Below are 22,952 nucleotides of genomic sequence, written 5' to 3'. Positions count from 1 at the left end.
CATCCATGGATTTGTCTAATCCTCTTTTAAAACCATCCAAGTTGGAGAGGCCGGGGGGTTCTTTCTAAAATGTGTTCTGCTGCACATTAGAATTTACTTCCTTCAAACCTGAGCCTCCCGCCCTCCCCCTGCCCCCAAAAAGCACCCCTCTATAAAGTAATACCATAATACTCAATGTACTTATCTGAAAGTCCCATTGATTTCAATAGGGCTTCCTTCTGTATAGACAGCATTCTAGTAGGCTTTTTGGGAAAGGTGCCTAAAAGACAACAGAGCTGGCACCTGGGGGAATGGATAGGAAAATGTGTGTATCGGAAAAGCCTTTGACTTTTGTGTGGCTGGACTGTAGCTTGCTGTATGAAGCTAAGACTTGATTACCCTGCTAAGTTTTGCATGTAGCCTCACCCTCCCTGCGGAGATGGCAACCCCGAATCAGTGGCGAATGCCCTCCTGGCTTGCACTCTTTACAAAGACCTGAGGAATGACATTATCACCCCTCTTTTATTGTCTGTTCCGGGCTACCCAACCACTGCCACAGTCTCTTTTCTCCTGGCAGATCAAGAGGAGCAGATGACAGCAAAGGTCGCAAGGTTTCTAGCTGGGGCAATGAGAATAAGGTCCACTATTTGACTGCTGATTCAGGACTCTAAACTGTGTTTTATATAACTGACTTTTTATTTTGTTCTGTGTATACCGCAATGTTCTTTTGTTGCTATGGCCGATGGCTGATGCAAATAAAGTTTCATTCATTCATTCATGTAGTCCCGCCCACTTTCTCTTCTGGCCCCACCCATCATTGGCATGCGGTCCCTGGAAGGATGCCCCTAAAGAAATAAAGCCTCTGGGATGGGGTAGGGAGATTTCCTAGCCCCTGATCTAGGGAAACAAAAAGCTAGAATGAACTATGGAAGTTCCAGAATTGAATTTAGAAGTTCTGCTTAAAGCAGGAATCAGGAAAACAGGACAGAGCAAATCCGGGAAGCAATAAAGAAATATAAAACAGGGAAAATCCCCAAAGTAACTCTAAGAGACTTATACGTAAAAGTATGACTGATGATCTGCATCTAAACTAATTCTTCCAGAGAAGGCTGAATTGCAAGGTTGCTATGGATGAGATGCCCCATAACTAATCTTTGCTTGAAGAAGTATTAAGGCTTGCACGCATGCATATGCATACACATACACACACACACACACACACACACACACACACACACACACTTTGGAGTTTAATACATTTAATGTGTTTTGATGTTTAATGCTTTTTGTTTTGTTTTTTGGTTAAGAATGGAGCTGCTTTCAAATTGGGTGACTGGAAGGAGAGAACCTAAAGGCAAAGTAAATTAAAAGTATTATTTTGACTAAGGAAACTTAAGCAAAGACCCATTAGGAAGTGCTGTCAGTTCCAGATTGAAATATATTAAGGAAGTCAACGCCAAGCACAAAGTCCTTGTAAACCGCTACATCCAATGCAGTTCAAGCCAAACAGCTGAGCCTTCATTGCCCTGTCAATTACACCTTACTAGGGAAACTGCACAAACTTGGTCTCAGACTTTTATCTGTTGGTTGGGGGGTGACGGAGGTTGGGGGTAGGAGAGAGAGAAAGGTGGATTCTTCTGGAGACTTCAGGTCAAGGCTAGGCTTTTAAAAGGTCTAATGTTAACAAATAAACATTTAAAGCAAAGAGGGAAAGAATTCTATAGGCCTCCAAGGAGCAGATGTGTGTTATTTTTGGCCTCAAATGACACCCATCATACACGGGCAAGAAACATGGTCACCAGCAGACTGATTCTGCAGCAAGCAAGACCCACTTAACACTGTGCAAAAAGCTTCCTGAAAACACACACGATTCTCTCCTCACCATCTATCAACTCTCTTTCCTCCATTACTGCAACAGCAACAGATGAAAGTTTGATTTCAGTCCTTTCTCCCTATTTGAAATAATGGAAGTTCCGTAAGCTGAATAGAGTGGCAGGTACGTCCAGGCTGGAGAGAATAAGTCCCCAGAAACTGAGCAGCTGTGAGGAAAACCACACAGTTAGAGAATGAGGGGGGGGGTATTCAGCACATGGTTAAACTATGGCACTCGCTCCCACAGTAGGTAATGATGCTCACCAACCTAGTTTCCTTTAAAAGGAGATTAGATAAACTCATAGAGGACAAGGCTATCACTGTTTGCATGTGAGAATGCATGAGAGGAAGTTATGTATATGAGATCAGGCTTTACATATAAGAAAAGAATTGCACAAAGCAACCCAGACACAGTGGGTGTCTGGGTCTACCAAGAGTAGACCCATACGAAACAATGGACATAAACATAGTAGAACTTGCTTGGATGCAACATTACTCACCCAACAGCCCAGGCAAAAAATAAATAAATTTAAAAATGTATAAACATTATTTCTCCAAGAAATATGGGGAATTTTCACACGGCAACAGCTAAATTGGATGATCCCAGTGCTAAACGCCAACAAGGCGTCTTGTTCTCGTTCTCTAGGATTTGGAGCCCGGTCCCTTTTACACCTTAAACGGGAATAGGTTTTTAGAAGGCGTCTTCCTTGCTAGAGGAACTCTGCTGCTACCTTGATTTCTGCCTGTCTTGTGAGACCCAGGCATTGCTGTGCACAAAAGGCACCGCCTCGGTTTAATGCAAACTCTCTTTTAAGATTCTCCAAGTTGGGAGTTACAAAACGACATAACGTTACCAAACAGAAGAGAGAGACGGGGGGGGGGGAGAGAGAAAGAGAGCTGCAATGTTTATGTAACCCAGAACATTTCAATCGCTCCAAGAGAAACAGAAAAGGGCTTGATGGAGCAGAGAGGAAGGAACGGCCTAATGTTAAACTAATGTTAAGGAACTGGGTGCTTTAGGCTCCGAGAAGTAAGTCCTGTTGAATTCAGTAGGGTTTACTCCTGCGTAAGTGGGATTAGGGTGGCAGTCTTGGTCACCGACAGGGATCCAGACCACGCTGGATTACAGAGCTGATGAAGCATATTCTTAAGAACACCAGCAAAGCAGTGGCATTGGGGGCGGGGGGAATGAGAACTTTTCTTTTTGGAAAGAATTTGAAATTTGATATTAAAACGAAAAAGCATGCAAGTAGTTACCATGAGAAAAATCAGGACTTTGTTAGACTTTCTTACACTCCACACTTCTCCCATTTTCCTGGTCTCTTTTTTATTCTTTATCCCCCTCCTAAATGGGGGGGGTGCCCGATTAACGTAATTCAAAATAATGCAAGGAAATCGGGTCCTGTCAGGTATTGCAACAAATCTGTGTTATGCTTTACTTTAAAACTTTATTTTACAGTTTAGTATTGTCTTTATTTTGAATTACTTGGGGGGGGCACCATAATATTTTCAGTGCTTGGGACCTCTGACCCAGGCACTCCAACCATACCACTTTAATAATAATAATAATAATAATAATAATAATAATAATTTATTATTTGTACCCCGCCCATCTGGCTGGGCCTCCCCAGTCACCCTGGGTGGCTTCCAACAAAGATTAAAAATACATTAATACTTTAGCAGGGACTGCCCCTGTTCTCCAGGATTCCAGAAAAACACAAACAAAACAAACCTAATTTGCTATTTGGGGAGTTCCTATTTCAGATTACACACACACACACACACACACACACACACACACACACTTCTGGCCCCACTCAGCTGAATAAGCAAGAGGGCACACAAACCAGGTTAGCTTTACAAAATATTGGAGTCAGCAAAGGAATATACGGTGCCATCTAAAGAGCTCCTTCCTTTAAGACCATTTAACTGCAGTGTCTAAAATGGCCTCAAGGATAGGCACATATACCCATTACATCAGAGTAGGACAACCTCAAGCCCAAGGCTTAATGCAGTCCTAACTAGCTCCCAGAAGTCTCCCCAGGCCACACACCCTTTCTCTAGGCTACACCACTGTCAAACAGCTTTCTATTTTATTTTTTTATTATTATCTTCATTAGGAAGATTCTCTGAATGTTTAAGCAAATTCTGCTTCTTTGTAAGTAGGGAAGCGGGAGGGAGAAATTCCACAAGTGGAATTGCACAAGTGGTGCTTTTTTAAAACAACACATGAACTGAAACACAGTCATCCTTCAAAACCTGCCGTCTCCAAATTTTGCAAGGTGTTTTTCTCTGTGTAAAAGAAGGCATCTACCGGGGTAAAAAGTGTGCAAAAAAAATTGCATAATGTTCATGAAAATATCATGCAAGAAAGTGCATCATTTTAGGGGATATTGCTTTGCCACAAAAAAAACTGTTAGGTGAATTGAATGTGAACATGTATATAACAGGAGAATTTTGCAGATTAATTTTCACAAAGGCCTTTTTTTTAAAAAAAAAAAAGAGGAATTGCAGACTGTTGAGAAAATGTGGAGAACTAAATTTAAGACATAGTAGGGAATGAGAAAAGGAGAAAAACTGAAAATGATACATTTGCCCTAGTTGTGGGTTGCCCCCCACTAGTTCTTGGCCCACCCTCAAAACAGGCTGCTCCATCTTTGGGCAACAGACCCTTCAGACATTTGAAGATGGCAAACATATCCCCTCTTAAGCTTCTCTTCTCCATGTTTGTTCCCACTTCTCTTGCTCAGCAGGTTCCCATGAACAAAAAAAAGCCTCTCTCAGACCATGAGCCCAACCCATAAACCATGTTTTGGCAGAGCAAAGAAACACTGGGATCTGAAATATCCTTGATTGGAGGTATAAGGCTTAAAATGGCGGCACTTAGAATTGACAAGGATAGTAAATAGTGAAAATTCTAAAGAAGCTGGCTTAACTGGTTTATAGGCCCCTGGTCAAAAATATTAGTGAGACGGGCAGAGTGACTAAGTGTCTAAAAGCCTGTTCATTTCTCCTCGTGTCTCCAAGGTCAGAGACAGCAGTGCTTCTGAATACCAGCTGCTGGAAGCCACACTAATAGAATCATAGAATTGTAAAGTTGGAAGGACCCACAAAAATCATCTAGTCATACCCCTTGCAATGCAGGAATATTTTGCCCAAAATGGGGCTTGAACCCAGGACCCTGAGATTAAGAGCCTCATGGCTCTACTGCCTGAGCTATTCAGATGGGGAGAGTGCTCTTGAGCTCAGCTCCTGCTTGAGGGCTCCCTATCAGGGCATCTGGTTGGCCACTGTGAGAACAGGATACTGGACCAGGTGGGCCACTGGCCTCATCCTGCAACCAGGCTCTTCTTATGTTCCTATGCTTCAGTTACAAAAAAGAATTAAAGGCTTCAGGTTATATCCAACTTAATTTATATTTAGACCCACTGAAAGTAACGAACCTAAGTTAGCCACGTCCATTCAGTCCAATGGGTCTATTCTGAGGAGGATTTGCACTGGCTGTAACCGTTAATACGGTTTATAGACTGAATATTCTCACAGTCTGTTTATTTGCTCAATAGAGGCAATTCAATAACGGCTCTTTTGATAATTATATATTTACTTCAATGTAAGCGGTTTTTTAAAAAGAAAAATGCATAATTGAGCAAAGGTACTTCCAAGTAAATATAAATGAGTTCAGATGAGCTTTTTGCTACTGCTACTGCTGCTGCTGCTTTTTTATATAAGGAAAAAACCTCAGCTGTTAAAGCCTCTAAACAATGAATACTTGTTCGGATCTTAGAAGAATTTTGGGTCTTGGAGGATATATTTTTTTAATGCAAGTCTTACCCAATATGTGAAAAATGACAAGCTGATCCATTATTTGTACAATAAATGTACACTTGTACATTTGCAATCCAAACCATGCCTACTCAGAAGTAAGTCATACTGAATTCAATGGGGCTTACTCTCAAATAAGTGGGGTTAGGATTGTGGCCTTTATGAGACCTATGTCACAAAGCAGCAAGCAAGGTTTAGAGTTTTGCATATCTGGCAGCTGGGACACAGTTTTTCAAGCATCAATACTCAAGGAAGTTCATTTTGCCAATAGATACAGGATAGCCGCTAGCTAGACCCTGGAGGTAGGTGTTAGTAAAGTCACTCCTGCTAGGCCTTCAAGTGAATCTAATTCCACATGGGGATGAGGGGGGAGGATTCAATTCAGTTTGCAAACCTAATTTGCACTTTCTGAAATGATACAAAACCCAAAATCCAGCCAGCCTTCAAGCCTTGCACTGCTCTGAATTTTGCAACACAGTTCTCCAGCCAAATATTGTGTACAAGGGGCAAGGTGTGTGGTGTTTTTTTTAAAAAAAAATCAGATTTGGGGAAATAACATACAAAAATTCATTCTATGTTGAGAAACCACTTTGCAAAAAAAAATGTGTGCATTAGGTAAAATTGCATACAGACGTGTGCACGAGGAGAAATTCCTAACAAAATGCTAATGAAATTTCATGAGGACTTTTTTAAAAATTCACACTCTGATGTGAAAATGTGGAGAACTGAATTTAAGATTGAAAAAATGAAAAACAGAGAAGCCTAATGTCTAATGTCCTCTAATGTCATGTCAGCGTTGCCTGCAGTTTCTTAGAAGAGTCAACCATAGTGTCTTGGGTTCAAAATCCAAGGGATGAAATACTGCAGCCCTGATCCAGTGTACAGTGCATGCAATGACCATCACTTTGAGCAGACAGACTTTGGCAAGCACAATCCATCCCATACCCAAGAACAGAGCACCCTACCTTCACTTGCAGCCTCCTGCACCGTGCGCACAAGCCCTTGATCTGGGATTGATACTATCTGAGAATCTCACAGATGTGGGAGTGAAATTCGGGTGATAAATTGTGTTTTTCATACACCTTTGATCTCGCCACCTGCATTCCATTCGCCAGCATTCCAAACAGCTCCCAATAACTGCCTTCATTATTTCGAAAAGGAGCCCATTCAAGGAGGTTTCGTTTTGTACCACCACCCGCCTATCTTAAGAAAAGGAAGAAAATGTAATAATCTCTTGCCTCTCTTAAAATTATCTAGGTGTGGGGGAGGTTATTCTGGCAGAAAAGTTTGAGAATTCAAGGATTAGTAGGCCAGCACATTTCCCTGGATAGACATGCTGACTAAATTCCAGGTTATTTACAGGGAGATCCTAAGTGTGTTTACCATCCCCACATTTAATTCAGTGGTGCTTCCTTCCTTCCTAGCAGGCGTGCACTGGGCTGGCAGCCTAGACATTCAAATAAATATATACTATAAGGTTGCTTTATCACCCAGCCAACAAGAAAAAGGGTTATATTCTTTTTTTTATTATTAAAAACAGAAAAAAGCTACTGAACAATTGTTTATAAAACATATAAATTTCCCCTACGTTTGAGCCGTGAGCTTTTTCCATGTGGGATTCAAGGTAATTACAGATCCTGCCTGATCTTAAGCAGATGAACGTAGAATTTCAGCTTGTCAATTTCAACGGAAAATGCTCTAAGTTAAGGTGTGATGCAAATGCATACTTTGGTCTAATTAAGGAACACTGTTAAAAGTTAGATTACACGAAAGCTGGAACTCTACCTCCAGCTCTTATACAGTGATTATAAAACTAGGTCATGAATCCTACTGGTTTCTGCAAAACCTATTTCTGTGTAAGGAGTGCAGAAGAGCAGCATCAAACACACCATACACAGAAGCAAGTGCCTTTGGTTTTGATGGAAATTTGTCTTTGCTGCTTAAGAGTGGCCATCTTAATCAACTACAGCTTTAGTTGATTGATCGACCATTTAAGCCCACAGCCATAGCTGTGAGGTGATGACAAGCTTATCTCTTCATCTGCCTTCCCCAACCTGGTGCCCTCCATATGTTTTGGACTACAGCTCAAACCAATCCCAAACTATACCATTTACTTGACACCATCTTAACTGCAAAAGGCACTTTTGTAAAAATTGTGCTCATGTAACAACTAGCTGAAGCGTGCCACAATCCACCCACTGACTCCTACTGATTACTCCAGACAACAGATTGCAGGAGAATACACACACACACACCTACATTACTTCTGAATAAGCAAGTGCAAGACAGCTAGGCCCGTGCATGAACATTCAAGATGGTGAAAATGAGAGGTACAACTCCCTCAGCTTAATAGGGTCCGGAGGATAGGCATACATTCTCATTGTCCCATAGGCTTCAATTTCTTCTTCATTACAGCAGATAGAAAGCTCACCACTTGTTCTAAATGGAGCCCAGCCTCTATGGAACTTCCATTTTTACAAACCAGATCAATGTGATTGTATGTGGATTGGAAAACACAACAGCATTTTAAAGTCTAACACCTTCTTGCTTTTCCTAATGACGTAAAAGTCAGGAAATAAACCCTAGTACTGGGGCGCTGGTAGGTTTTCCTTTAAAAAGTACGTTTAATAGCACAGTTTTCAGGGTTTCCCCCCCCCCTTTTCATTTAAAGAACTTTTCAGAGGAAAGGGGAACAAATTGATTTACTGTGTCTTTTCACCCCCACCCCCTCTCCTTCATTCCCTCTTCCTCCTCCTGCTTGTATTTTCTGCTGTCGGTCTGCAGAAGCAGGCTCAGCGGGCTACCTTGTCATGTCAAACGAGGTGCTGTGATCTAACAAAAGGCCATCATGTTGATATCTTTTTATTCCTGCCCGGCCTTGCATAGCATTGCACCAAACTCTCCCCCCCCCTCCACTGCCTCCCTGCCATTGCAACCTTATGCAATTGGGAAAGCTTTGACAATATCTGAAGAGACCTCAGATTGTTGTTGTTGTTGCTCCTTGAATGCAGTTTGTGTACTTTGTATATAGGTTACATTATTTTACATACATACAAATTCTTTTTCCAGTTTGCAGGGGTGCATCCACTGTTACATTTACTAAAACAAATGTTAAAATTTAGTCATTGCTAACCATACCAAACAGAACATTTAACAGCCCTAGTGAATTACACACACACACACACACACACACACGTGTATCACTCACTCCTTCAAATGTTCGTAAATTTGGTCTGCGATCCTAAACACATGCGTATCTTTTAATATTTTTTCTCCATTGCTACAAACACACACACACACAATATCACAGTCATTTGTTTTCTGGATGCCACTTTCCATAGCTCATGCTTACTCACAACATCAGTAAGTTTTACACAACCCGCTAACAGTTAAAAGATAATGACAAAATGTAAACAGTCATATCAAGAATAAACTAATGAAAACTTCTTATATTAACTTTACAATTAAACAATCCACTGATAATGTAAAGTAACCTCTGATAATAAAAATGCAAGTTAGTAATTAAGAAAGTACGCAACTGAAAAAATATTGCATTGCATATCTCACACACCAGCGCATACTAGCCACCCCATACAGGTAATTATCAAAACTCATTTGTGTCTGTCAAATGTTCAGAAATTTAGGTAGCAATCATAAACAGATGTCCTGTTGGACGCATTCGGACTTAACTACCGAATAATCACACAGGACTGCATTGCTCATCTGTGATCATTTTCATTCTTGTGAGACTATAAATAATTATAGTAAATGTCTAAAAATGGTAAATACTAATACACACACACACTCCTATCAGGGTAGGGCTGTTATTCAAATTCCAGTGGATTCATCACCAATGTTTAGATGAAAGAAATTTTAAAAGTTGGTCTCCTTTCTGACCATTGTATGCATCTGTACAATATGAATTTTGCCATTTGGTAATTTATATGTTATGCCCTCTGTTCCTCTTATAGCCTATAGCTAATGTGGAAATACACGGGATGTAAATAAATTCACACCACCGTCACTTCAGTATGGGATGCCTTTTTGCAAGGAAGCTTGTGCCAATTCGCAAACCAATCCAACCACATTGTTGTAAAGAGAAGCCAGCCATCCTATTCAACCCCACTTGCAGTAACACACCAGACCAAAAACCTACAAAACAATTGTACATTTAACTCAAGTCTCACCAGTTAAAATTCACACACACACACACCAACAAATTAATCACTTTAAAAGCCCCATTATTTAGTAGATTGACATGTACAGCTCCCATTTGAGATATTTTCCCCAAGGAAATCTAAGCTTTTGTTCCAGTTTTGACTTCTCTGTTTTTTTTCCTAGCAACTTCATAATCTAATATTCTATGGTAGTTTTTTTTTTAGAATGTTAATTAATCATATTCCACCTTTTCCCCATGCAAAAATAAAAAAATCCTTTTGGAGAACAAAATAAGAATGATACTGTATACATCTTGAACCTTTCATTATTCCTAAAGTGTGACTGTTATTCAAATGGGAGTAAAAATATGAAAAAGGATTGTGGAAATCTACAAATAATTATTCTGCCATGGACCTGAAACCAACAGGGTTTGGTCGGGGGGTGGGAAATATATTACTGACATACCAAGTGTCTTCTCTGTTTACAATTGAGGCATTCTGTCAGATATCTTAAGACTCTCAGAACAGGGTTCCATTCAAATCAGTAGGGCTAAAGGAAATGTCACTTAAGAGCTGAACTTCAATGCTGTGTAAACTTTCTTTAGCTTACAGGTCCAGGACAGAAGCACCCATCTGAAATAACACATTTGGGGTGTCACTCTGAAATAAAAGGACATTAATCTCCAACCATACAACTCTGGCAATATTTATACATCGCATGTCTCGTTAACAGATTACTACACAGTTTCCATGGTGAGGGATTTTGGGGCTGTCGCTATGAAATGCACATAGCTTTCCTCCCCCCACCCAACCAAGCTTCACTTCAGGATCTTTGGGGGAACCTTCTGAACGTTAGACAAAAGGTGATGTACAACAAGAGATGTCGCCTTTTGTCAGCTCCTAGACTACTTGTGGAGTCCTATTATGTCGCGACGATTGAAGGGAGCATGTTCTACCCCACTCTGGGCACAAAGAGGGTCCTAAATTTTAGTGACAAGCGTGAAGTGGAAGAGAGGGAAAGAGAAAGAAAACGGAGGGGGGGGGAGAGAAAATCAGCTCCAAGGCAAAAAAAAAAAAAAAAGACCCCAACAACCTACACCCTGACATACAGATTGTGCATGGAACGAATGATATGAGATGTCCAAGAAAGACAATTGCTCATATTTTGAGCTTTAAGGCTTCATCCTAATACAAGGCACTTGACAGAACAACAAGATCTCTGCCCCAAGGAGATTACAAACTGAAGCAAAAAACCACTAAGAGGGCGATGATTTAAAAAGAGCTATCCATTGACTACACATAGTAACAGTGACTTTCCAGGTATAACTATTTGCTTTGCTTCTGGAAGAGTCACAGCACCCGGTTCTTGCTGAGTATTTGTAGTTGAATTTAGAGCCTTAACTTGCAGAGAGAATTGCTAAATAAAAGGAGTCTCTCTCCCCCCCCACCCAACTCAGCCACTTCAAGTCACAAGAAATGTAATCTCAGAAGCATCATCCTCTCCACCCAATTCATCTATAATTACTTTAAAATAAGGAAGTCATCTTCACTTCAAGTAAGGAGCCTTAAAAGTGTCACCTTTGCACAGGTAGATGATACATGGAAAGAGAAACAGGCAGGCAGGCAGACAAAGACAGGTCTGCTGTGCACTAGTAGCAATAAAGTTCTTAGGCCATGAAAGGGGTCACAACATACATTCTGAAAAATATACAACTGTTTTGGCCATGTAACTGTGGATGGAACATAAAGGGGGTATTTGTACCTTTTTGGTTTCACACACACATACACTTAATTGCCTGAACGGGTACTCAGAAGCTGAAACTGCACGCCTGAAATGATAGCTCAAGTATTTTAACGGGTTTCACTACTACCCTTTATCTGTCTGCTCAGAGGGTCTGTGTTTCAAGACCAAACCCAGCTAATTTCATCTCTTGGTTTCTCTCTTATTTACTCACCTGTAAAACCAGTAGACTACAATATGGGATACTTTGCCTTGACCCTGGGATTGGGGAGTGAGGCCTGAAACACCAAGACTGAAGCTATCCTAGTCTTTAAAGCCATACTTTTCAGACAGTTCGGAAGATTTTTGTCCTTACTGCCATGAGGACTAGGACCTTATCCCTCAAGTCCAAAATGCAATAGTTTGACACGCTTCCATCACCACCTTCCATAAATTTTCAAAAAGCAAGTTCTAGTTTCACAGCCAGGCAGGTTGCCTCTTGATTCCGTGGTTTTAACCCCCAGCAGTTTCAGGAAAGGTGTTACGATTCTCTCCTGTGTTATACAATTGTGTGTGTGTGCTTTATGTAAAGATGGATGAAATTACTTCTAGTTTTATGAAGTGCAGACCCAGGCTAATGTAAGTCCATTTGTCTGAGTTAAATGTGATATTCGTTTTCTGAGAACCTTCTTTGCTCACTTTTCTTTAAGGTGCATGCAGATAAACGGTTACACGTCACAGTTACAATTCCCAGTACCCTCAAACTACAATTCTCAATATTCAGGGGCATCCATTAAATGCATCGCTATGCATATAAGGCTACCTTAAGAGCAAGAGTCCATTTCAATAGGGGGAGCAAACAGATTGTGGCTTCACCCCTAAAGGTGGCCCTTCGCGGAGGTGCTGCCACTCTTCCCTACCGACTTCCCAATCCTCGGCTCCAAAATCTTAGCCTCCCCGTCCCCTCATTCCCCTAAGGCAGAAAGGAGTCGCGGCCTTCACCGCCAGCTCTCCACGCGAGGCCTAGAAGCGGGAGAACCGTGCGCTCCTCTCTACGGACGCCGTTTATTTTGAACGAGGCGCTCAAGACTCGCAGCCCGGACCTGGCAGGCAGGGACGAGGGTGGGAGTCTGAGGCTCCCCATAGAACCTGGTGGGGCCCAGAAGAGAAGCGCCAGCCGCTGCGCCCTGGGTCCGCCGGTATTTTCTTTTCCGGCCCAGCCATTTTTGGCGGGTGCGTAAAGGAAAAATAGACGGCTTCTCTTTCCGAGCCCGTCTCAAGGCCTTTCGGGCTTGGGTTACTTGAGGTCCCTGCTTCTCGATATTATCCGTTTTCCTTCGTCACTGTGCTGCTAAGCCTTTTCGCAGTCCAAATTCCCGGGCGAGCGTGTCTGCGCGCTCACGGGCGGTGCCAGAGAGCCCCCTCGGAAGGCGACCGGCCCTTTGCCCTAGCTGGAGAGAGACACGATCAGACAGCCAACGGGCGCTCCGGCAGACGCTAAGTGTCCAGAGTACTCGCCTGTGCTGGAAAAACAAAACAAAACGGGAAGGCCGTTTCCTCGAAGTGCTTCTCCTGGGTTGCTTCGAAGAGACACCCGCCCGAGAGGGTGACCTGCGGAGTTGGCCGTCGGGGGAGAATGGTGACTTCTCTCCGGGGCTAATAACCACAGTCACCCCCCGTGTTGAGAGTAGCACTCATGGCTTGGCCTCTCTTTTCTCTGAAGAGTGTTTATTTTACTTTACTTTTCCTAAAAAATGGAAAATAATGAGAAAACAACTGGTTGTGCCTTCGACTACCTGGTTTAATTTTGGCACGTGCGCTTTCGTGGACAGACCAAATGCATTCAAAAGGCTGCAGTTCTAACACGACTTACCTGTCTGGTAATAAGCCCCATTGAGGCTCACTTCCGAGTAGACGTGGAAAGGGCTGCACCGTTTGGACCTGTCAATGAAACTCACGCCCCCTCCAATAATCCTGGGAACTGTAGTTTTAAAGGGTGCTGGAAACTATAGCTCTGTGAAGGGTGAACTATGGCTCCCTTGATTCTTAGGGTTGGGGGAGTGTGCTTTAAGTGCATGGTGTCTACGCAGCCCAGGACGCCCCCCTCCCGGGAACAGGGCTATCTGCCACACACACACACACACACACACACACACACACACACACCGGGGGAAACAAAAAGTGAGGGGATAGAAAACCTTGAACGAGAATGAAAGCGAAAGGCCAGTGAAAAGAAGAAAACGGTGCGCGCGCATCCAATTGTTAGCCCTACTCAGAACAGAGCAATTGAAATTGATGGGCATGATTAGCTGAGCCCCATTCATTCCAATGAGTCTTCTCTGAGTAGGACTTACTGTAGTTGGAGGCAACTCTGGAGGAGAAAAAGAAGGGAGAAGGAGAGAGCGGACTAGAGCCTCTGTGTTGGGGGATTGCTGGGCGCTGGAGACCCGCCGTTGCTGCCGCTCTCTAAAGAAGGGAGGCAGCCGCTGTTAGCCGGGCCTACGACAGCAGCTGGGAGGAAGGAGCTATGAAGCCGGGGCCGGCCCTTGTAGCGGCTTGTCTTGCCCGGAGGTGCTCCGAGGCAGCAGGGCTGGTTCCCCCAGCGGAACCACCCGCTTCTCTTTCACTTTCTACCGGTCTTGAGCAAAGCTCGCGCCGGTTTCAACCGCGCTGTTTGCAAAGCCCAAAGTTTGCTCCGAGTCCGTTTTTATTCTTATTTTATTTTAACCGAAGTCTGCGGGACTCGCCTCTGCTTCAGCCGAAGGGTTGCAAAGCCTATCTCTCTGAAAATTCAATGAATGAAGTCTGAACTGGATTTAATCCGAATTGTTCCGACTCGCAGTCCACGATCGCCTTGGGGCTCCGGCCCGGCAGAACTCAACTGGGCGAATCAAATGATGCTGGCGCTTCAAAGCGTTCTCATTTTGAATCCGGATTAGCCCGGTTGGTTTCCGTGAGGCGGACCCGATTTTGGCCAGTTTATTTTCAAGTTAAGTCCCCTTTACAATCCCGGGTAATGAGAGCGAGCCTACTCCTGCTTACTCAGAAGTAAGTGCGACTGTTTCAAATGGGACTTACTCTCAGGTAAACGTGGATAGGATTGCAGACTTGGATTTGCAGCCCTATGTAACATGATGGGGCTTAAAAAAAACTAAGAAAATAAATGCAGTATTGTAAAATTCAGTAAAATATTGGGGTTGTTTTATTAAGAAATCTTAGTGAGTAAATCGTCTATGCCTTTGTTCTCTCATCTACCTCGGAGGGGTATATTGTGTGTTCACCTCTTATAAAAGGGGCGGTGAGGAAAAATGACGCTCCCTGCCTTTCAGTATCTCTTCTCTTATTCTCCGATCTTGAAACTAAGAAAACTTCTCCACACCCAAAGACACGCTTGCCGCCTTTCCCCCATTATCTCCAGCCCCCAACCGCTCCCTGTCCGAAAAGCCCTCTGGAATAACCGGCAAGTCAGTTTACTCGGGAGTAAATTGCAGCGTTTGCTGCTGGAGCTTCTTCTGAGGTAAGTATGCAAAAGGACAGCCTAAATATCACTTAATCTGATTTGTGACACGATGTCTATATAAATACAATACGGACTGTGGGAAAATGATTGCTTGTAAGAAACATATACGGTGGCACCAACTTGAATAAAATATTGGGGGACCCGGCGCTCCTAAATATTTTTCGGGGGGCGAAGGGGTCTAGGCCCCTTAGAGTTGGCGCCTATGCGCGCGCACACACACACACACACATAAACACACATACGTACATACAAACACATAGGCACAAACTTCCTCAGTATTTCGATATCATACTATATTGCACGATCTCTTAGCAGATAATCATTATATATAATTATCTCCCCTCCCAGCTTCCAAATGGGAAAAAATAATACTTCCAGTCTTTAAATTACTCCCAACCACAAAATCAGGATTTGTTAGAAATGTTTTGCTAGATTTTCTCTCCCACTTTCAGTATTTTACAATATCTCCTTCCACCGAGTTCCCACCAAAGTAGTTTAGCTAATCTTACAGTAATGGAATATATACACGCAAACTTTAAATTCTGAAGCCCAACCCCCAATCATCAAATCAGTAATATTATTTAAGGAAGGGACTTTGCAAACATCGTTTGGTTTTTAATTACTGGTATAAAATTTCCCACCACTGGAATTTTTTTAAAGCGAGTGTTGTTTATATGCATTTTTTATTTTTTAATAAAGTAGGTAATCGGAAAACAAATATTATTCCATTCTGCAAGACAAACAAGCAGCCATTCAACGTTTCTGCATCTTCAAAAGAGGCCGCAGGAAAATTAAAATCAAGAAGTAAAAAGCAAAATAGGTGTTTGTGTGGAAAAATTAGGGGTTATTTCCTTTGCAAATGTCGTTATAAAGAAATAACGAGGGGGATGACCCGCTCTAGAGTCAGTGGGGTCGAATTCAGAGGGATTTACTCCCAAGAAAAGTGTGGCGCAAAATCAAATTTGGTTGCAACAATTTAAATTTATTAATTGCTCAATGAAAGGGAAGGTGGAATCTATTGCAACCCAAGACTCAGTTAAAATGACTAAATCTTTAAAGGGGGGGGACGTATTTTCATGGATCGACGTTGTAAATTTGGGAGTGTCTCAGCTGAGCAGAGTGGGACCCGTTAGAAAGGAAGGTTGTTACAAAACGTGGGAAGGGAAATTCATCTTTATTACAAAAAGGGTTCACTTCGAAGTCAAACCAATTTCGGACCTCAAATGGGAAACGATGCTAGGGATGTCTCCGCAACCTAATCCTTATCTTAGTGATTCAGATCACTAACTAAACCAAGACACACGCGCTTTTCTGATAGGCCACAGACTTAGCTGAAAGTTATCGAAAGAAACTCCTGCACTGGAAAGAGCAAGAGCCGGCGCCTCGCGTTCCTAGTATCACCGCCCCCCCCCAAAAAAAACCACAGACATCCCTCTGACGCAAGGATAGAACTTCTCCCAATGGTGCGACAAAGGTTCTAAAGAAAAGTGGAAGGCGCGCGGAGATTGTGGGTCGAATGACCTTTAACTTCGATTGCTTGACACTATCTTCCAAAGCCAGGTTTAATTAGGTGCACCCCAGAACTGAGAATGGTACCCCCGCCCCAAATAAGTACTAGTATAAACAAGATTGTATTGGGATTGTTTTTTTTAAAAAAAATGCTTGCTTAGATCGGAAAACACGTTGCTATGCATGGTCGTGCACATACTGTTCCGACGTGCAAAAGGAGAGAGCTAATTTGGAGGGTGGCTGCGCCCACTTACTGTTGGTAGTCTTGCTTGCAATAAAGCTTGCGGTCCCGAAAGTAGCAGCTGGTGGTCAGCGCTTGTTGACACACGGCGCACTGGAGACACTCTTCGTGCCAAGAGGATTCGTTGACGCGCATCAGGAAGCGGTCCGAGATGGGCCGCTGGCACCCTTCGCAGACCGCCTGGTGCTGACAGTCTGACCCTGGAGAGGAAGGGAAGGAAGGGGTGGGGAGACGAAGTAGCACAGAGAGAGAGAGAGAATGTAAAAGATGGAGTGAATTTTGGAAGAAGAAGAAAAGAATACATTGAAAGCGTGTCCACACACACCAAGAATAATGGGAACTGTAGTTTCCCTTTCACAGAGCTACAGTTCCCAGCACCTTTAACAATTTACGGTTCGGAGGGGTGGGGGCGGGGCGGGGAAGGAAGGGGCCCAAATGGATGGTGCAGCTTTCACAAAGGACCATGTCAACATCGTTACACAATCGCAGTCACGTTCACAAGAGCAAGAGTCTCAGGCAAGAGCAAAGACTGCTATTAAAAGTGTTGCTTTTTAATTTTTTTATTCACCTACTGTTTGGGTTGCCAAGACGTTGTTTCTCACTGTTTTAAAACACATTTAAATCACATTCCAAACCGCCCCGCCCCACATAAAAAGAATTATGGGAACTGTAGTTTACGCCTCACCGAGGTACAGTTCCTAGCATAGAAAAAGCATTCTTCACATGTACGGCGTTTACGCGGCCAAATTTTATTTGCTATTTGGGTGGCTCGTTGTTGCTGCAGGAGGGTGTTTGAGGGGAAAGGAGTGGCACAGTGAGAGACGAGCATCTGATTACTCGGAAGTAAGCGCCACTGAGTTTAACAATCCCTAAGCCCAGGGTCGCAACTGGGCCTTTGCGTGTTAAGACCAAAAGCAAACAAAAACGAACCCTTCACTTTCTATAGCGCAGCGCGGTTCCGAATTCTATTTTTAATCATTCTGTTTTTCACGCTGGGCTGGCTTGTGCAATGCGGAGCGAGGTGTACAGGATTGCGTCCGAAGCTGGGAATGACGGTGGTGAGGATATTTACACACACGTTTTAATATACAACTGACTTGTTCACGAATGCAAGCGAAAGCACGTGTCCGTGTCCTTGCAATAGATTCCCACAGTCCTAGAATGGCATAATTCATCAGCTTGCTTTGGTATTAAAAGCAGCGTTTAAATGTACTAATATTACCTAATATTAATACTCTGTGTGCGTGTCATTAAAATAATGATGATGATGATTCAAGTGTGTATGCGTGGGGGTGGGGGAAATCAAATCCTAGCCCCAGGATTAGCAAAAGCGGCGGATGGGGGGGGGGAATCAATCAAAAGTATTACCCGGCCAACTGTTAGGAAGTTAAAATTGAGAATAATCCAACATGCTGCTTGGATCCTTTCTTTCCTCTTTTGCTAAATGTATAGACATTTGTTTTGCTATATGGTATTACTGCGATTAGAAAAGCAGAAACAGATACTTGGAGCACCTTAAAGGATAATTGATTGATTACGGCATCAAACTTTCGTCGGCTCAGACTGAAATCCTTACCTGACCTACTTGGAAGGAAGTCCTACTGAATTCAGTGGCGCTTACTCCCAGGTCAGTGGGGTTGCAAGCTAAAGGAGTGCCTTCAGTCCACAGATCAACACAAACTACAAAAAGTGGTGACGGGAGGGGGGTGTAATTAAGTAAACAGGAGTGTTATGCAGTCAGGAGATGCGAGGGGACCCCTGTCCCATTTGGAAGTTTCTCCTTTTTTTCTTTTTGAAGCCTCAGTTCCATACTCTGCAAGTCCCAGCAGAGACAATCCAATACAACTTGCTTCAAAATGCAAGAGAACATTATATTTCAAAGAGAAACAAGGGACATAAAAAATAAATTGAAACAGAGGGTTCAGTGCTGTTGGTTCATTTTCCAAGATGACTCAAGTAAAATCGAATATGTTCTGGAACATTGTTAAAAGGGGTAGGGAATTGATTTCTGTCCTACGGGTTGATATTTGGGGGATGGGGAAGGAAGAGTGTAAATTAATATTCTGTGTGTCTGTGTTTTAGTGAAGCAACAAAGCTAAATCAGAGCAGGGACTTCGCTTGGGTTGTGGCAAATCCCCATTCCTACGTGCGTGAACACAAAGCTGCAGATGCGTGTATCTTTCAGTGTCAAAAGGATTATTCAGTCGGAAGATTGGCAAAGTCATCTTAAAAGTAGCGCCTCCCCCCCCCCCTTCTTGAAGTTGGCCGGCGGCATCTTCGGTTCAAAGTTTTGCAACTTGAGATTTATTTATATATCCCTTTGTAACAAACACGAGTCTTAAAAAAGCATGTTACAGCCACATTATGTACACCTAGCACCCCCTCCGCGAATAAAATTAATATATCAAGGCGGGGAAATCTAAATCCTAGCCTCAGATTGTCAAAGAAAAGTGGCTATATTTAAAATCATTATTAATAATAGTAGCAATTTTTTAAATCAAGCCAGATCGTGTAACAATCCCACACAGGGCATTAAATAAAGAAAAGACCCTTTCAGCCCCTTAGAGGCAAATCGATGACTTTACTAGGATCGGCCTGAAAACGACTTACAGGACTCCGCGTTTACACGGGAAGCCTTCGCCGCTTGCCGTCCTGACAGCACCGGTTTGTTTCCAAGTACAGTATTTGAAGCAAGAGTACAGCAAACTCAGGATCGGGGGCCCGGGACTTTCCCCGAGTAAACTAGTATTCTAGGCTTTTCCTCTTTTTTAGCGGAGGGCAGTTGAACATTGTTCGGTGGAAGCGAAGTCGACTCACCTAGCAAGACTCCTAAAGTTGCGGGACCCGATCGCAGCGGGTGATCCTCCATTTTAATTCCGTCCAGCATCTTGGAGCAGTCAGTGGAGCCCCGGTTGAAACAGCTTTCCAGCGACTCGGGGCCCGTCGCTACGTCCATGGGGCGAAGGCTGGCTGCGGAGGCGAAGCGGGAGAAGGGGGAGGAGGCGGTTAGTGTCCGCTCCTGCCGGGATCAGGACCGCTGCGTCGCGGGGCAGAGGAGGCGAGCGCTGCCGAGACAAGCCGGGCGCCCATCGGCAGTCAGAGCATCGCGCCCCGACACCAGAGAGGCAGGGTGGGTCACCTGTAGGCTAGGGGGCGCCTCCTGAGCCCTTCTCGGGCCGGAGGGGGCGGCGAGGCCCTCCCCGGAGCAAGGGGATCCCCGGCACGGCATGCAATCGCGGGCAGAAGCTCTCCCCCGGAGCGCTTCCACGCCACAGTGCCATGCAAGAGTCCCGAGCCAGGAGACGCTCCGTTTAGAAGCGGAGGAAAAAAACGGCGGCGGAGGAACACACCCACCCCGCCAGCCGCCTCACTACCGCCACCTCCTCCTCCCCCTCCCTTTTCCAAAAAGCGGGGGGGGGGGGACTTGCTGACATTTGAACTCCCAATTGGTGCTCCTAATATCCCTGCGCCGCGGTGAGGCGGTTTTCCTCGACGTCAAATAGTGCCGTCGCTTCCTTGCGGGGGGAAAACGGGGGGAGAGAGACGATTAAAATAAATAAAGGGGGGAGAGAGAAAAAAGTAAGATGGGAGGGAAAGAAAAGCAAGCCCCCCTCTTTCTTTTTTTCCGCTCCCATTCCACCCCGGATCATGATGGGAAAGGATTCCAGCCAGGTGTAGATTAGAAGCGGAGTTTGCCCAGGTAACCAGTTTGTAGTGAGAGGATAGAGAGGATGGAGGGGTCGGTAGGGAAGGGAGGGGGCTTCTGGCATCCTGGAACACTTAGTGTCAGTGAGTGGACGGGATGATGAAATAAAGGAAAGGAAATAAAGACAATCAGGTGAGGGGACCTACTTACAGAAAAGTTGAAAAAAGAAACTGAGGAAGGGCTGGACATTGGGGGGCGGATTTGCCAATCGGCCGGTGGAAGGAATTCATGAGATCTAGGAACTTGCTGAACGGGGCTGATTGAATGGGGAGGAAAGCAAAGTTGCTGGCACACCACCCATCTTAGGCAGAATGACCCTGCGCCCCAAATGCCTCCCACGCACCCAGCCCCAACGGTGGAAGCCTGCAGAAGCCGGCGGGCCCCCTTCACGCCCGGCTGGGAGGTAGGTACCTCGGCGTCTTCTTGGGACCTTCCGGGGCTCGTTTGAGGTTTTTAGTTCCAGGGTCCTCTTCTTCCGGGACGCTGCCACCTGCGTGCTATCCGGGGATACGAGGTGGGAAGGGTGGGGAAGGAATGCTGTGGCTGGATTGGGTCCGGGAGTGTGGGAAGGGTAGGGGTAGTAGCTGGAGAGGCAGATCACAGGGAGAGGTGTCAAGCGTGCAAGCTGGCCGCCGGCTGTGCCACCAGGGCTGATCTTACTATAGCATGGCACCGGCGTTGGCAAGCGGGCGCAGGGGGCTGGATGCGGTTACATCCGCCCCGTCTCCTATCTCTCTCTCTCCCCCCCCCACTCTCCTCCTCCCTCCCATAGAAGCCCTTGTTCCTGACACCCACCAGGCTTTTCTGTTTTGTTGTCTGGGGCATAAAAGAAAGGGACGGCCGCGTTTGCACCTGGCGAGAGGCCCCGGGAGAAAGATAAGGAGCTGGTGGACAACACACACACACACACACACACACACACACACACAGAGAGAGAGAGAGAGAGAGAGAGAGAGTAACACATGCTTCTATTTCTCAGATCCCAAATAGCGGAGTCTGATCGTTCCCGGTAACCCAAAAGGAAGCTTGCGTCCTGTACAGCGCCATATATTTAAAGTATATTTGAATCACATTTTCACCCTTGGCCCAAAGAACCCTGAGAGGTGAGTTATTTAAGGGTTCTGGGAAGTGTAGGTCTGTAAAAGGTACGGTTCCCAGCATTCAGCGTGGGGGTTTGTGTGAATTTAAACGCGCTTTAAATGTATGATGTGGATGCAGATATGATTCACCCGGTTGTGTTTGGAGAGGGAGGGGAGATAACGCTTTAAAATCTCACGCACAGTTCGGTTTTCTTCCATGATCTCTCTCTCAAAACAAACACACACACGCAGAGAGAGAGTGTGTGTCCGGCGAGCCTCTGTCCAGCGCGCGCAGAAAATTAAGTGCCTTTACGCACCCCCTCTATGAACTTGAATGCTGATGATGAAGAAGAGATGGGCGTGGAGGGGGGCTTCAGCCGCTGCCGGGGGGGGGTCATGTCTAGAAATGCCCCTCATCTCCCCTTCAATTTTGGGACCGCTTGCTGGCCTGTTTCCAAGTGGTTGTCAAACCTAGGCGCACAGCAGCGCTCTGGTGGAAAAGGCGGGTTCTGCTCTGCCGCGTATAGTGGGGATAGGGGATACAGGCAAGTGTGATTTTATGGAGAGGGTCGAACTGGTGGGATTTCTTTTAGGGGATAAGCACGCTCTGAAACCCGCTTTGGGGCGCCCCCAGTTGGGCCTTTCCTTTGTGTCTACTTTTGCGCCCTTGGCGCACAAGAGCGGAAACAGATGATGGTTCCATTGTATTGGGGACCCAGGCGGACAATTACGCACTGCCAGTAATCAAGGATAGACCCCAGCCAGGAATATTTGAGAGAAACCTTCCGTTCTTAACATTTCCGCGGTCCTGGTGGTTTCCATTCCAATAAGGGAACGAAAAGGAGAAATTGAGATTAATGAATGGATTGTGGGTGTGAGGCGGGATACAGAAATTACAAATGTCTTTAATTCCTCCGCCTTGTATTGACCCGCACGTTAAAAAGTGTGTGTGTGTTTGTACGTGTGGTGTTGCATCAATCCCGACAACGTAGGGGTAACCGTTTCATGTACTAGCCTCAGCAACAATAACTTGCACCTCAGCAAAAGGACGGGAATAGTTGTAAATATTAATTCATTATCATTTGCCACTTTCTGGTGTCTGTGAGAGCATTATTTTCTCCTTACCCTATTCTGAAATATTTTCTCACAAATCAGGCTACCATGAGATGCAGCCAGTTGGTTGGTTTAAATACACACAAGCACACTCCACTTCTGGTGAACTTTTTTTTTTTTTTAAATGATTGTTTCAATTAACTCTCTGAAGATATGGGAAATTATTTTCCCGCTGAGGTTTCTTAAAATGCACAATATTTCTTGGATTAGGATCAGGGGGCAAACTTCTCAGGA

General features: G+C 44.5%; 1 protein-coding gene and 1 long non-coding RNA gene across 3 annotated transcripts in view; one reads left to right on the top strand and one right to left on the bottom strand.

Annotated features, from left to right (window-relative positions):
* The window catches only part of LMX1B (LIM homeobox transcription factor 1 beta), a 153,798-nt gene extending 133,683 nt beyond the window's left edge, over positions 1 to 20,115 (bottom strand). The window contains exons 1-2 of one of the 2 annotated variants that reach the window (XM_082207756.1): positions 19,638 to 20,115; positions 16,834 to 17,020 (exon numbers count right to left, since the gene is read on the bottom strand). In XM_082207756.1, coding sequence (XP_082063882.1) covers positions 16,834 to 17,020; positions 19,638 to 19,776 — 326 coding nt within the window. In that variant the 5' untranslated portion in view covers positions 19,777 to 20,115. The remainder of the gene's footprint in view (positions 1 to 16,833; positions 17,021 to 19,637) is intronic. The other variant, XM_082207755.1, reaches the window with a different exon arrangement.
* Positions 20,116 to 20,533: 418 nt separating this feature from the next.
* Positions 20,534 to 22,952, top strand: part of LOC309523711 — a 37,834-nt gene continuing 35,415 nt past the window's right edge. Inside the window, exon 1 of the long non-coding RNA XR_014215553.1 lies at positions 20,534 to 20,933. This is a non-coding gene — a long non-coding RNA (uncharacterized lncRNA). The remainder of the gene's footprint in view (positions 20,934 to 22,952) is intronic.

Source organism: Podarcis vaucheri (assembly GCF_965113315.1).
Source record: "Podarcis vaucheri genome assembly, chromosome: Z".
Classification (NCBI taxonomy): Eukaryota; Metazoa; Chordata; class Lepidosauria; order Squamata; family Lacertidae; genus Podarcis; species Podarcis vaucheri.
The sequence above is the reverse complement of the archived record's forward strand: the minus strand, read 5'-3'. Positions and strand labels throughout refer to the sequence as shown.